General features: G+C 34.4%; 1 protein-coding gene across 1 annotated transcript; it reads left to right on the top strand.

The window, feature by feature from the left end:
- Positions 1-814: 814 nt before the first annotated feature.
- On the top strand, positions 815-10,041 carry FAB1C (FORMS APLOID AND BINUCLEATE CELLS 1C). Its single transcript, XM_039036603.2, has 11 exons — positions 815-2,554; positions 3,040-3,822; positions 3,946-4,099; positions 4,285-4,626; positions 5,273-6,010; positions 6,134-6,465; positions 6,551-6,677; positions 6,759-6,923; positions 7,065-8,555; positions 9,095-9,361; positions 9,537-10,041. Exons 1-11 carry the CDS (start codon positions 1,983-1,985, stop codon positions 9,789-9,791), a joined length of 5,226 nt encoding a protein of 1,741 aa, XP_038892531.2. The 5' UTR covers positions 815-1,982; the 3' UTR covers positions 9,792-10,041.
- The last annotated feature ends 6,555 nt before the right edge of the window (positions 10,042-16,596 follow it).

The raw sequence follows: 16,596 nt of genomic DNA, 5'->3' as shown, positions 1-16,596 counted from the left end.
CTACAAGAATAATAACTAAATTTTCATAAAATTGAAATGTTAAATACAAATCTCAGTTATACTATCTTAAAAAAAATATCAATTATATTTATCACACACTTTAAATAAAGACAAACATCATTACGACTCTAAAAGAAAAAAACATTAAATAATCAACTTAAAGCTAAATCCTAAAATTAAAACTTATCATTATATATATATTATATATATATATATATATATATATATATATATATATATATATATATTGAGGTTGGATTGGTCAACCTAAAAAAATCGATTCAATTCGAGACCCGACCCAATCCAATAAAAATAGAAAAATTTTAGCCCAAATCTTACAATTTGAGTTAGGTAGTCTTATGTTCGAGTTGTAAATCATTTGATGAACACTCCTACAATATAGGATCAAATAGGTTAATAAATTTTGAAAACTATAAAAAGATCGACGACTTATTATATACACAATAAAAATTTTAGAGACCTACCAAACAAAAAATAAATTTTTTTTGAAACTTATTAAATATATTTTTTTTAAAATTTAGAAAGCAAAGAAATTCAAAGGTTACATTTATCCATTTAATAAAAGGTCAAAATATAAATAAACATTTTGGAACCATGAACTAAAATTGAAAAAGATATAAAAGTTTAGAGAAAAATTCCTTTCTTAAGGACCAAAAAAATAAATTTAAATTAGGAAAGAAATAAGATGAGAGAGAGAAAGATGAGTTAGAGAGAGAAAGAAAAGTATTGGGTTTGGTTTAATTTGGTTCAGTCCGGTTTGGTTTTATATCTTTTTATTATATGGGCATTAGCCGGATAGGCAGATTTCATGTTGAATAATATTTATGAAAAAAGAAAAAAAAAGAAAAAAAAGGCAGAGAGCAGCAAAGAGAGAGAGTACAGACAGAGAAGAATCAAAGAAACCAGCAAAGAAAGAACCGAAGAAGTGAAAATCAATCAGAAAGGAAATGAAAGAAGAAGAATGGGGGATTGAAGAAGAAAGTGGTTTCTTCAGATGGGAAAGACGAACTGTAGAATTTATGGTTGTTGGATTAACAAAGAAGAAATTTTGAGCTTCGAGATGCGAGCTACTGTTTCCGGTGGAAAAGGAACCTTCTCCGTACTCTTTCTATACCTCCTTTTGATTCTCATTTTACCAAGCATTTAAAATCAATCTTCTTCTTCTTCTTCAAAAGCTGCTGTTTCTTCTTCTAGTTCTGTTTCATCTTACTTCAATCTGGTCTTCGGTCTTCTTTTGGTGTTTTTTCTTCTGGGGTTGCTTAATTTTGACTTGGGTTTCTGTTCGTATATCAAATCAAGCTAACTTTCTTCATTGATCTCCGCCCTTTTCTTACTTATGATCGGGTTTTACTGGATTCTGTCCTTGGGATGCTTAAATCGGTTGCCGGATTCATTCTTGAGGATTCTGGCATCAGTTAGCTTTTAGGGTTTCCTTTTCTGTTCTCTTCTTGTTGGTGTTGTTGTAGGTGCTGATACTGGTCTTTATTGGGTTCTTTGGTCTTGGGGGTTATTGTTGTGATAGGATTTTGATGTATATACGGCTAGATTTTGGTGTATTTCAGGTTTTTTTATAGCTTTCTATATCCTTCTTTTGATATACTTCTTGGAGGATTTGTTTATTTTTTATTTTTCTTCTTCTTTGGCTTTTGGCCCCCATTTTGAAAGAAACAAAGAGAGGGGAAGAAATACATAGTATAAAGTCTTGAGACTCATACAAATACATCCCAAAGCACCCCATCATTTTTATTGTGGGTATTATTCCGTTTCTTCTTTTTTTAATTGGAACTTTTGTGGGTATTTTGTTTTCAAGGGGTAGATTTTCTTTTTCCATTTTATTTCTATATGTGAAAAAGGGAAAAAAAAAAAATCCATGTGTTGAACTTGAAAGAGGAGTGGTGTTATACTGTTTCAATTTTGAAGAGTCATCGAGGTTTTAGTTCTTCTTGGATGATTGACTGTTTATGGGAATACCTGATAGTTCATTATCAAATCTGATTGAGAAGTTTAGGTCTTGGATTTCCTGGAGACCTGACTCACCAGTGTGTTTATCTGAGGATTTTGTGCTGCCTAATAATAGTTGCAAAATGTGTTGTGAGTGTGATACAAGCTTTTCCAAGATGTCTCTGAGATACCTGTGCCAGAGTTGTAATCAATCATCTTGTGGAAAATGTATTCGGGGTTATGAATCTTATGTTGTTCAATCAGATGGTATGAAGGTGGGTAATGAGGTTGTGAAGATAATCAAATTGTGCAAGTTTTGTTCTGATGCTAATCTACGGCGTGAAGTTGGGAGGAGACATATTGAGAAAGTATATCCTTCCGTCTCTCCCAGATATAGCCCAGAACCTCCTTCTCCTAGTTATGATGGTGCAGACAAGTCTCCTATGAAGACTGAATCACTTCCCGATGATCGCCTGAGTCGTTATCTTGAGTCACAAGATTGTGGTTATTCTCCCTATGCAGCATCACATAGGATTTCGAGCTCGTTTAATGCTCATCCATTTCCTATTACTGTTCGCCACTCGCCTAACTGGTAAACATTTGATTTGAATGCAATTGCCTGTTTGTCTCAATAATTTTTGATATTCTAGTACCTGCTGTAACTTTTATTAATCTTGTAGTTTTTGTTTAAAATTAAGTACAAAAAGTGCTTGTATGTGAATTATTTCTTATTATGTTCAATCGTCACGGTGCATAAGTTTGGTTTATAGTTTTGTTGGTAGTTTTTTTTTGACGGCCTCTGAAGTTGTATGTTAGAAATTATAAAATCTACTTTTAAATTGAAAACTCTTTCATTCGGTATATAGTTTCGTTGGTAGTATTCAACTTTCTGATGTTGGATGATGCTTGTGGGATCAAAATATAATACACTTCCACTTTAAATCAAGAAATCAAATTAGATGTGGAATGTAGCTGCCTCTCCCTTTGTTCCAATTCTTCAATGTCTAATACTAATGCAGGGGAGTGACGTGAAATGATTCAATACACTTATCTCATTTTTTTTTTTAACTAATGCAGGAGTGACGAAGATGATGCAGAAGATTCTGGGAGACATTTTTTTAGCCCATCAAGTGATTATTTTCGTGACAGTTCAGACATAGAGTCAAGTAGTATTAGTACTAGAAACGAGTTTTTTAGTTCTCATTTCGGGGAATCAAGTCCTTCTGACAGCCCCTCAAGGAATGATTATACTTTTAGTAAAGCTGATTATGTTGTACAGACTATAGATCCAGGTCAAAGGGTGAATCTGCTGCCTCAAGAGGTTGAGACCATTTTAAATAGGTCCGAGAGACTGACTGAAGGTCAAGATAACAAACATGCACTCTCCGGTGACCTGCCAACTATTCAGAACCAAGATGGAAAGGTAGAAAGGCCATTAGATTTTGAAAACAATGGTCTTATATGGTTCCCCCCACCTCCCGATGATGAAAGTGATGAGTTGGAGAATAATTTCTTTGCCTATGATGACGAAGATGACAATATTGGGGATTCCGGTGCTATGTTCTCTAGGAGCAGTAGCCTTTCTAGCATATTTCCAGCCAAGCAAAATTTGCATGAGGAGAATAAGGAACCTCTGAAAGCTATGGTTCAGGGTCACTTTAGGGCTCTTGTTGCGCAACTATTACAGGGGGAGGATATCAAATCTGGAGGAGATTTTGTTGAGGACTGGCTTGATGTTATTACCACAATAGCCTGGCAAGCTGCAAATTTTGTGAGACCGGATACTAGTAGAGGAGGCAGTATGGATCCTGGGGATTATGTGAAAGTAAAATGTGTAGCATCAGGACGCCCTCATGAAAGGTATAACGTATGGCTATCACTACAGCTTGGAATATCTCTTTGTGCATATCGCCTCAACGTCCTTCATGTATATATCATATATTTTAGTTTGACTAATGTCTTGAAGTTGTTTGTCTTCTGCAGCACACTCGTAAAGGGAGTTGTTTGTACAAAAAACATAAAGCACAAACGCATGACCTCACAATTCAAAAATCCAAGGTTACTTCTTTTAGGGGGATCCCTTGAATATCACCAAGTTGCTAACCAGTTAGCTTCTTTTAATACATTATTACATCAGGTACTTGTCTTTAGTTTTAAGAAAATCAGCATTTAATTTATCTTCTTTTTACACTTATTAAGTTTTCTATGCATACAAAATGCCGAGACTAGTTTAGTTTGTCTTATTATTTATTACAATTATAATTTTATTTTTTTGGGTTTTATTGTTCCTTGACTTTTAATATTCCTATCCTATTGGTGCAGGAAAATGATCATTTGAAGACGATTATTTCAAAAATAGAGTCTCTTCGCCCCAATGTTCTGCTGGTAGAAAAAAGTGTATCTTCGTGTGCACAGGATTATCTGCTGGCAAAGGAAATATCTCTGGTGCTGAATGTTAAAAGGCCTTTACTAGAGCGTATAGCCCGTTGTACGGGTGCTTCCCTTACTCCATCAATTGATCATATTTCCACGGCACGTCTGGGACATTGTGAACTTTTCCGGTTAGAGAGAGTGACTGAGGAGCACGTGGATGCAAATCAAAATAAAAAACTATCCAAGACCTTGATGTTCTTTGAAGGATGTCCAAAGCGCTTGGGTTGCACGGTAACTCTAGCTAGAAAATTAACTGTTTTTTTGTGGCTACTTTTTCAAAATTATTTTCCAGGTTACTTTTTCAGAATGCTTTCTAGGCTACTGTACAAAACCCGTTTTGGGTTTTAATTTAGTATGGCTTTGAAAGATCCATTCAACTTTTCTGTCTTCAATTAATATCTTTTTACTTATACTAACTGAATAATGTAATGCAATAAAATTAGTTTATACTTAAAAATGTTGTTGATGAATCTTTTTGGGTCTCTTATTGTAATATTTCTAAACTAAGTTTTTTTTACTATATTTTATCTTCTCAATTATCATTTAGAAGTTCTTGTTTTGTTAAAGAAATGTTGTTGATTAATTGTTAATTAGTAACATTTTAACATATGGAAACAATGTATTTGAATTTTGTTTGTTATGTAAACAGATCATTCTTGATCTTTTTTTCGAAATCATACTAATGTTTTTAGGGTTTTTCCAGTGCACAATAACTAGTTTTTGAGTGTAGCTTTCAAACAGCCTAAATTTCTTCTGAAAATAGATTGGAAGTCACAACTTGATCTCTGGAATCATGGTACAGATCCTGTGGGTCTAGAAAATGTGATTTTATAGAACTTCCGTACTGCTTCTAATCTTGTCATATTTCTTCTCATAGGTTTTGCTGAAAGGCATGTGTCGTGAAGAACTTAAAAAAGTTAAACATGTTGTTCAATATGCAGTATTTGCAGCATATCACTTATCTCTTGAGACTTCCTTTCTTGTGGACGAAGGTGCTTCTCTGCCTAAGATGCCAATGCGCTCTATTTCTGTTGACGATAATTCCTCATCAGAAAATCCCAATGCTTTTGAGGCATCAAATTGTCTGGTTGATGTCTCCACCGGAGACAAATTTTCTGCTCTTAATTCTGACCTTGAAGAATCTAAAGTATACTCTACGGATTCTCACCTTGGTAACAATAGCTTTCCACTTTCTTCTGGATTTGAAGATTCTAGCATTGTCGATACACTTCCTGACATATTCAATGATGATATACCGTCGGATGTTGATCTAAAGCCTTCTCTCATTCCTTGTGAGGAATTAAAGGATGGAATAAAAGTTCCTTTTGCTGTCCGAAGTCTTTCGGAATCTGAATTGCCAGAAACCTTGAAATGGAGAAAGGGAAAGTCTGGTGGGCTTCCAGAGTTGCGGAAGTCTGAAAGTTTTGATGAAAATGATCTCTCTAGTGAATACTTTTCAGCAGCAGATACTCACCAGAGCATTTTGGTATCCTTTTCAAGCCATTGTGTACTTAAAGGAACTGTATGTGAGCGTTCTCGCCTTTTGCGCATAAAGTTTTATGGCCGTTTTGACAAGCCTTTAGGGAGATACCTACGTGATGATCTCTTTGACCAGGTTTATTTATTTCCTAATTCTATATATCTAATTGAAACATAAAAGTTCTTTTATATTATTTATCCCGTGGATAATTGTATAATTTTGAGGTTGCATTTTATTTACTTTGGGTTCTCATTGCAGACATCAAGTTGTCAATCCTGTAAGGAGTCCGCTGAGGCCCATGTTCGGTGTTACACCCATCAGCAGGGTAATCTTACAATTAATGTTAGACGCTTACCCTCTATAAAGCTTCCTGGGGAAGAAGATGGTAAGATATGGATGTGGCACCGTTGCCTCAAGTGTGCCCAAATAGATGGAGTCCCCCCAGCAACTCCTAGAGTTGTTATGTCTGATGCTGCCTGGGGGCTATCTTTTGGAAAATTTTTGGAGCTTAGTTTCTCAAACCATGCTACTGCAAATCGAGTTGCAACTTGCGGTCATTCATTACAGAGAGACTGCCTCCGTTTCTATGGGTGTGTTGGGGTTCTGAACTTAGCATTGGTTTTACAATTGTTATTGGCTGTTGCTTGTCACTGAATAAGAAGTTTCTGAACACAGGTATGGGAGCATGGTCGCATTCTTCCGATATTCGACCATTGATATTCTCTCTGTTTACTTGCCTCCCTCTGTACTTGAGTTCAACAGCCATGTTCAGCAGGAATGGATTTCAAAAGAAGCTTCAGAGGTGGTTTTGAGAATTGGAAATGTGATTTGCGTGATTTCAAAATTTTGCTTTTGTTTACTCAACTTTTGGCTTTGCATGCAGATCATTGGTAAAATGGAAAGCTTGTATGCCGAGATTTCTGATGTTGTTGATAGGATGGAACAGAGAAGCAAGTTGTCAACGCAAGAATCATTGGACTCAAGTGATGTGCAAAGCCACATCATGCAACTGAAAGAACTGCTTCAAAAGGAACGGAGTGATTACATCGTAAGTGCTGAGAGGAGAGAACAATTCAAATATGATAAACATTTTAATTGTCCTTGCACATTTGTATATGGTACCAGGTACTATGTTATTCATGAGAAGATGTAATTAATATGGCATTTGAATTATGTGCTAATTTAATAGGTTTTGCTGCAACCATTCATGATGAAACCTTCGCTAATGGGGATGATTTCTGTTGACATTCTGGAACTGAATCGTTTGAGGCGTTCCCTATTAATGCATACACACTATTGGGATCACCGGCTTTATTCATTAGATTCCCTCCTCAAAAAGATTTTAAATCCCAAAACTGATGTGTCCTCTCCTGTAATGAGAGATTTGAGAAGTGATTCTGCTCACAGTGATGGGAAACTTGAGTCTGGCCATAATGAATCTTCTTTGGTTCATGAGTTTGCTGGAAATGATGATATACATTCAGATCAGAAGGAAGACTGTACGGCATTTGAACGCTCTACATCAATCTCACATCAAGCCTGCAGAGAGGAAACACACACAGATGGGGAACTGACTATCTCCATGGCCTTTGAAAGCATTCCTTCTTATGAATCCACTCTTTCTGAGAGAATCGATTGTGCATGGTCTGGAACTGAGCAATCTGTGAAGAAACCATCGGCTGTTTCTGCATTGCAAGCAGAAGAACCTCTAGATGGGGCAGTGAAGCAGATGAGTCACAACGATAATCCCCAAATGAGAAGGGTATTGATGTCACCTGTGAGAGTTCATTCATTTGATTCTGCAATAAGAATGCAAGAAAGAATCAGGAAAGGATTGCATCCATCTACATTGTCAACAATTAGATCTTTTCATGCTTCTGCAGATTACAGTACTATGCTGAGGGATCCTGTTTCTAATTTAACTAGAGCTCACTCTCAAGTGTTGCCATTGGAAACACAGAAGTTAAATTTATTACTCAGTTCAACTCCATCTTTTATCTCGGCATCTCATGTCCCTGAAGGCGTTCGCCTGCTTCTTCCTCAGACTGGCAGTAATGATATAGTTATTGCTGTTTATGACAATGAACCTACTAGCATAATTGCATATGCCTTAAACTCTAGAGAATACGATGATTGGGTTGCTGATAAGTTTACCCTCAACGAGGGAGGCCGGAGTGTTCCTAGAATCAATATTGAAGATTCTCGTCCTTCAACTCTTTCAGCTTGGCAGTCTTTTGGTGCTCTGGACTTGGACTATATCCACTATGGAAACTATGGCTCTGAAGATTCTTCAACCATGAGGACCCTGTTTTCAGATCCCAAAAAATCTCCCCATCTGAGGCTTTCGTTTGTAGATGAATCTTCAATATCTGGGGGTAAAGTCAAGTTCTCTGTCACTTGCTACTTTGCAAAGCAGTTTGACTTGCTTAGAAAGAAGTGCTGCCCCAAGGGAGTGGATTTTGTGAGGTCTTTGAGTCGCTGTTGTCGATGGAGCGCACAGGGTGGAAAAAGTAATGTTTATTTTGCCAAGTCATTGGATGAAAGATTCATAATCAAACAAGTCACAAGGACCGAGCTTGATTCTTTTGAGGAGTTTGCTCCTGAATATTTCAAGTACTTGTCACATGCTCTAGCTTCTGGAAGTCCAACTTGCCTTGCAAAAATTCTTGGGATCTATCAGGTAAAGATATCTAGGTTTGAAGCCTATTTTGGTTTCTTTTTTAACTTTTGGGAGTATTAATTTCTTGGTGCCTATTTTAGTCCCTGTTCTTTAGAAAATAACGATTTTGGTCTTCAAACTCTTAAGAAATTTGTTTTCGTATATCAACTTCTAAAAATAACCATTTTGGTTTTTGTTATTGCTTTACCACCTAATAATGCACCTATTTAATACCCTTGGCCAACCTATGTGGCTTCAACATTCACCAAATCGCCTTTGTTGGTGCGGTGTCACATTTTTCTATGTTAAACAAAACAATGTTAAACAAACAACTAAGGGAAGAACCAAAATTATTATTATTTTTTTGAAAAAGTTCAAGGGACTAGAATTAGATGTTTTGGAAGCTTAGAGACCGAAGTTGACACATCTCGAGAGTACGATACGAAATATACGCATATATATATTTTGCTCTTGTGAATTTATGCACATACATTTATGATTTACCAATGACTATGGGACAAATATTTACATTTTGTTTTCTCACAACTATGTAATGGCAGGTCACTGTTAAACACCTGAAAGGTGGGAAAGAAATGAAAATGGATTTGATGGTGATGGAGAATCTTTTTTTCATGAGAAATATCTCAAAGGTGTACGACCTCAAGGGATCTTCACGATCTCGTTACAACCCGGACACGTCGGGGGCTAACAAGGTTCTACTCGATCTGAACCTTTTAGAAGCACTGCGGACGAAACCCATATTTCTTGGAAGCAAGGCCAAAAGAAACCTTGAACGAGCTATCTGGAATGATACTTCTTTTTTGGCGGTAAGCTTTTGCATGTTAAATTCTTATCCTTGTCTTTAATTGCATTACCTTAGGGCCTGGTGTATTTGATTAATTGGTTTGGATATACAACATGAAATTGGATGGATGTTTGATTTGTATTTACTACTTTATTCCAAATATGGGAGAAAATTTACTAATTCTTGACCTTCTTCAGTCGATAGACGTTATGGACTACTCGCTTTTGGTCGGTGTTGACGAGGAGCGTAAGGAGCTCGTTTTAGGCATCATCGATTTCATGAGGCAGTATACATGGGACAAGCAGTTGGAGACGTGGGTGAAAGCGTCAGGGATACTCGGAGGCCCAAAAAATGCTTCTCCGACTATCATTTCTCCGAAACAATACAAGAAACGGTTTCGCAAGGCAATGACTGCTTATTTTCTCACAGTTCCTGATCAATGGTCGTCTTGATTTTGTTAATGGATCATTGTATTCTTTTGTCCGTGAAAAAGCATTTGTTCATGAATAAAGGGATTGCAATTGCAGATAAATTTGAAGGAATCCCTCTCATTCTTTTCTTCTTTTTTACCCTTCATCTCTTAGATTGTGTACAAAGAACCAAGGAATTAGGTCCAAAAGAGAGAGGGCATCCACCCTTGAGAATGAAGAGTTGTACTTTCCTTTTTCTTTTTCCAATCTAATGAAAAAATTATTTGTAAAAGCCAAAGCATACTAATACATGAGTACACTCAATGGATTTGACAGGCTTTTTGTTGAAGTGATTTCAAACTCGATATTTTAGACTCCGTTTGATAGATGATCAATTTCAATCTTCTTTTTCTTCTCAAAACTAAATATTTACCAAACGGGGTCTTAATCTTCGAAATTTAGGATAATTTTTTTTAGAGTGCGTTTGGAATGCATTTTTAATTGTTTAATTTAAAAAATAAGTCATCTTGAAAGAAATTGAAGTAAAATAAGATTTCAAGTGTATTTTAATAAAAAACAGTTTTTTCTCAAATCAATCCAAACATGCCTTTAATCTCTACTACTAACATATTTGGCCACTCTGTTAACTTTATGTTAGGTAGGGTTCACTAAACCTTTTTTTTAATTCTTTATTTTTAATCTTTTATTTTTTTTTAAAAAATAATGAACATTATGTTCTTTTTGGCCACATAAGCAATTTAAAAAACCCTAAAAAATCATCTAGTCAACCCTACCCTAGATAACAGAAAGACCGAAAGCGTTAATAATAGAGACAAAAGATGAGATTATTGAAAATCGTATTGGCTAAAACGCCGATTTTAAAAGTTTAGAAGCCCAAATGCAATTTAAGTCAAACTTCATAGACCAAAAATATACTATTTTCTTCATTAACAAAGGATGAATTTTAATAAATATAATCCAAATGGTTGTTTTTGTAATTGAGTGATCAAGATCCTAATGACTAACAATTTCTCATAACCTAATATTTTATAAGAAAAGAAAACAAATTGACAAGAAGGAATAGTTTCATAAAAAGGCTCCCATTAGAAGGGATAGAAACGTAATTTGTGGTGTATTAAAGAAATTGGTACAAAAGAGAGACCACATCTCCTATTCACAGGCATGAGATGAGACTAAGTAAAAGATCTCTCTTGGTTCTTCTAGGATTCAATAAATATTCTAGATATTTCTTGGATTATCTTTATCTAAAAGAATTCTCTGGAATTCGTTGAGTCTAAAGAAGGCCTAAGACACTTCTAAATCCTATACTTTTGTGGTATTTATTTATAATTTACATATTTCAACATAATTCTGTCATTTTTTCATCTTTAAAGAAGGTTGTATTTTGGAAGTTGGCCTAGGTTCCACTCCATCTTATCTTCAAAGGAGCCTTTTAGGGAGAGATTTGCTCAAGCAAGGAATTTGATACATAGTTGGGAATGATACTTTTTCTTTCCCTTTCTTTTTAATGATCCTTGGCTTTTTGAGTTGTTCAGCATAGTTTTGTCTCAAGGTGATCTTGAGATTTAAAAAAATTCTTATGAACAAAAGGATTGGGGAAGAAACTCATTGTTAGACTAATCTATGAAAAAAAAGAGATTTATTCGACAAAAAATCTTGAGATCTAGTGTAAAAATGGTCCACGGTCAATCCATTACCAAGACATCGAGCCTTTAGGTATAAATGGTCAAAGATTAATGTACAATTCAAAGCTTTGGGCATAAATAGTTGAAGGTCAAATGTCAAGTTCTATAGAGAAGTTGAGGCATTGGGTATAAATATATATGGGTTGATGCATCTCAAAAGAGTAAAGATTGAGAATATGAAAATGTTTGATAATAGTTTGTTAGGAGCTTGAGGAGAGTTAAAAAGGATCATGAAGACTTGACTATATTTTTGAAACAACTTAATAGAGTTTGAGTTAAAGGATGGTTATGCACAACCTAAGCATTATGCATGATGTTATTGTTGGGTTTTATATCTTAAAAATTCGCAGTTTGTAAAATAATAAATATTTTCTATTATTAATATACTTGTTATTGATCTCATAAATTGTATGAAAGTCTAAATCCAATAAAATAAGACCCATGACTATTATATGAATACTTGAACTTTATGTGGAGACATAAGAGTAGATCGGGTTCGAGTAAATAGTCAAAATGATCTATGGTACATGAATGAGGTTGGGTACCTTATTCTAGTAACACCATATGATGCGACCTCTGTAGTTGTTACAAAGAGTTGTAAAGTGCTACATACGATGTGATCCTAATTTGTACATGTTATGACATGAGGAGTGGGGACGTCCTATGCAATGAGTTTTCATAAGATCAGGACCAAGAAATAAGTCACTCTTACTTTATAACGCTGTTTACTGTTTAAGATTGACTATTTCACCTAGATGACATAGGTAACTCGATCTTAATCCTGAGCTAACTATGAAATCCTGTTTATTCGGGATTGCCCTTAGATTTGTATAGTTGAGGGTTGGCTCAACAATGCCGGCTCAATAAGACTCCTATTTAAAGGGTAAGACCAGATAAATAGCTGGGGACATAGGGTGCAAGACGGAGTTCACGCCTATCCAATTTAGGTATAGAAGAAAGGTTGTTCTCTCAAGTACTGAATCTAGGTATTGAACAAGAGGCCCCACCCTCTCATTGGGTTGAGAGAGTTTGTTTTAGTGATTGGATCACAAACTAGTTGTTCATTAGAGGATCAGTGGGACTTTAGGAATAAGATGTAATCTCAGGGGTAAAATAGATATTTGATCCAGCCGTTATTACAAACAACCTGTGAAGGGTTGACTTGCTGATTATGGTTAAATTATGTGGACATAATATATCAAGGGAGTGCAACTATGGGCTTTAGTGGAGCGACCCATTATTTAACAAATGGGGATTAGTTTGGTCTAATGAGTTTAGCCAATTAATCTCAGATCGTTGGAGCCCATGATCTGTAGGTTCGCGAGATCCCCTACTAGCTCGTAACGGACTAGCTCTAGAATAGCGTGATAAATTAATTTGAAACGTTCAAATTAGAATTAAGGAAATTAGTAATTATATGAGATATAATTATATGTTTAATTTTAGAATTAAACGAAATAAGAGAATTTATATATTTAAATATGATTTAAATATATAAAGATGGATATGTATTAAAATTAATTTAATATTTGATATTAAATTAATTAAGTTTTATTTAATAATTAATTTATGAAATTAAATGAATTTTCATTTTTAAAATCAAAATAGATTTTATAAAATAAAATTTTGATTTTTAGATAAAATTGGAAAATTGGAAAACAAAACACTTAAATAGAAAAAAGGGTTTTTCCATTATCTATGACCTAAGTAGCTCACACATGAAACAATATCTTGGCCTTGTCTTTTCCAAGCATGAGCTGCAACTTATGCAGCTCTTTTCTTTGCATGTTGATTTGCAATATAATAAGAAGATTGAAGTGAAAATCGGGCATGCAATCTATAAAGATTTGGAGAGAAAAACTGGTTTGAAGAAAGGGTTCTTCAGCTGTTTTTCTGTAGTGAGCTTTTCTCCTTCTACCCTTGATTCAAACTTGTTTTGAGTCCCACAACTCAATCTAGAGCACCAAGAGAATAGTGGAGAAGATCTTGAGATGGTCTACAACAAGATTTGGAGAAGATAGCAGTTGGTGAAGGAGCTTTGAAGAAGTTCTACAAGAGGTATGTCTTAAAATCCATTTTTTTCTGCAAAAGCATGCTTTATATTTTGCCAAAATTAGTAAATTTGAGTGCTTAAATGATCCTTGAGCTTCCGCAGCGGTTGATACAATTCTACAATGGTTAGGATACTTAAATTATGTATGACATATATGATACTTTTTTAAATCTTAGATAGTCTTTTTTTTTTTTTTTTTTTGAGGATTTGTGATTAGCATGATGTTTGTCTTGTATGCTATTTCATGACTCTTAAAGGCGTGAGCTACTTACCAGTATGTGTTATGTGTTGTCCATTGACAAATTTTGCAGGTGATTAAAGTCTTTAGTGAGCTTGATGCTACAAAGTAGGAGAAATGATGAGAGACACCTTAACCTTTTTTTATCAACTCTCTGCATCCATGATTACATAGTGCACACATTGACTCCTCAATCCTAAAAAACTCCTAGGGATATTTAGGACACCAATTTGGAATTGGTTGGGTAGATTATAATAATGGTCTCAGAATTTAGAACGTGTTAAGAAAATGGAGGGTAAGAGTTATTTTGACCATCTTATTTTGCTATGGCAGCACTTGCTGTAACTCAATAGTTAAAATAATCAACTCTCTCACCCTTCAATGTTTACAATAACTCCATTCGTCGATAACCAACTCCAACAGAGACTACCTCCGATGCTTAATTTTGGAGACGCCACCTCCGACTACTATCTTTGTTTACTATCTATGGCAACCAACCCCAAGACTTACTCACACGATAACTCTGATGAATAGTTCATACTCTTTGATAGTATTCTTTTATCGTTTGACATAAATAGGAACACTCTTAAGTGTATAGTCCAAACAAACTTGTGTGTAAAAGCACTTTTGAGAAAATGTAATAAAGTACACGATTATTTTTATTCTAAACAATTTTTACAAAAATTATTTAAATACAAATAACTTTTTGAAAAATAATTTTTTCTAGTCAAATCAAACATGCCCTAATATATAACTTGTTCCGCAAGAAAACTACATATATATGGAAAAAAGTCGTTCATAAAATTGAACTAAAGAATAAAATTAATAAGATATCCCTTGATGAATCTTTTACCATGATTTACACATTTTAATTCAATTCATATAATATAATAACTCATCTTAGTATTACAAACTCCTAGAGAAACATGTTTGATCAACCTTTCTTTTTAAATTGGTTTAGAATGTGATAACATAACATCATTTTTTTTTTTTGGAATCATGTATCTAAGTTGACAATATTTTTTGTGTCATCATGTTGATGGCCTAGATATACGTTTTTGTGGAATATTATGGAGTTAGAGAATTAGTTTTTTTGTACACCTCTGAAAATGGAGTTTTTTTTTTACTTAATCAATGATATGATTTTTTAGTATGATCTCACATATTTTGTGCAATTTCAGTGTTATTGATACATCCTAACATTGACCAAATGGACGGATAAAAATGTAACTTAAAATCCAACACATTTTTAAATTGGTGAAACATTTTAAAAAAATTTATTTTTATAAAATATGATATCTAAGTTACTAGTATTTGTATAATACAATACAACAATAAATAAATAGAAAATAAAACAAAAGAGTAACACTACAAAAATATAGTCTTTTTTCGACACCTAAAATCGTTTGGATATAGCTGAAAACACGTCGGGAGATCATCTCCCAACGTCCATGATCTCGTCGAGAGAATAGTCGGAAAATAGGTGTCGAGAGTCATACTCTCAACACGAAACACCTACTCGTCAGGAGTTTGTGTAAACTCTCAATGAGGTATATACATCGTTGGGTGTATTTATCTCCCAATGGGGTCAACGACACGTTGGCAGTTCTCTCGTCTCTCTCGACGGTTTTAACGTTGTCGGGAGTTTGAATGACCAAATAGATGTCCCCATGCAATCTCTCGAGGACAGTGTACCCTGCCGGGAGATATGCCCCCTCGACGCTTTTGTTGGGAGATTGGGCATTTTTTCTTTTTAATATTCCTATAATTGCTTTTATTTTTTTTTTAATTTTGATTTGCATAATCTAAAATTGAACCAAAATCAGCAATTTATTAAGGAAATCTAAAGTTTTCACATACATTGAAATTAAACAAAGTCGTTCATAGTATTCTTTGCTACAAAAAAAAGAGAGGTATACTAGATAATAATGTTTACATATAGGTATAGTGGTCCACAAAAATATATCTTAAGGAACATATAAGAGAAAGTGTGAAGACCATGTTGTGAGCTCGTGAGTTCAAAAAATCTCCTCCAAAGCATCAAATTTACCTATAATTTAATTAAATTGAGATATTAGTGCACATTATTATTAAGATTAAACGTATGAATCTCTCTCAACCCAACATTAAAATTTAACATAAAAATACCAAAAAAAACTTATTAAAAACTATGAAGATATACTTTAAACTTACACACATTTTAAAACAACGTTCAATTAGGGAGAAGTTAGTGACACAATTAGATTAGAGATGCCTACACCCTACACACTTAGTCAATCCAATCGTTTTAAATTTCATTTACAGTCCATAATGATTTCAAACCCCTCTCCCTCCCCCCAACAAAAACACAAGAACTACAAGCTTAGGAACCAAACTTGGCCAATCTAACCTTCATGAATAAATACATATCACTTTAATGAGTCCTACAAAACAATTCTATAACCAAACTACCCAAATCTAGTCTTGATGAATAAATGCAATTCAATCACTCTCCTCCAACATTCAAACTTAGCAAGGCACATAATTTTTCCCTCAATATTTAACAATGTGCCTACCAAGTTGTCGCAAATATTTTTTTTTTCAATATGCATTACATCCAATTTATTTCGTAACAAGAGTTTGGACCAATATGGAAGTTGGAAAAAAAAAATTTGGACCAATATGGAAGTTGGAAAAAAAAAATACTTTTCTTAGTCCATTTTATACTCATTTTTCTTTTCTTTTCTTATTTTGATGGATGTTTGCTAAGCACAGAAAAGTTCAACATATTTACCTGTTGTCAGTTCTCTTCTTCATTCATTACGACTGGAGAAGGTCCATGTTTTGAAGGAACCAGTTAAGGTTCATGAG

This window comes from Benincasa hispida, chromosome 7, assembly GCF_027475165.1.
Source record: "Benincasa hispida cultivar pf3 chromosome 7, pf3_genome.v1.1, whole genome shotgun sequence".
Classification (NCBI taxonomy): domain Eukaryota; kingdom Viridiplantae; phylum Streptophyta; class Magnoliopsida; order Cucurbitales; family Cucurbitaceae; genus Benincasa; species Benincasa hispida.
Note: the sequence above shows the minus strand (reverse complement) of the source record. Positions and strands in the feature narration are given on the sequence as shown.

What these genes read in the sequence shown, in the direction of transcription:
- FAB1C (XM_039036603.2), top strand. Translation starts at nt 1,983, where the DNA reads ATGGGAATACCTGATAGTTCATTATCAAATCTGATTGAGAAGTTTAGG. An exon ending in TCAGGACGCCCTCATGAAAG is followed by an intron (nt 3,823 to 3,945) that starts GTATAACGTATG and finishes TGTCTTCTGCAG; the next exon opens with CACACTCGTAAAGGGAGTTG. An exon ending in CAAAGCGCTTGGGTTGCACG is followed by an intron (nt 4,627 to 5,272) that starts GTAACTCTAGCT and finishes TTCTTCTCATAG; the next exon opens with GTTTTGCTGAAAGGCATGTG.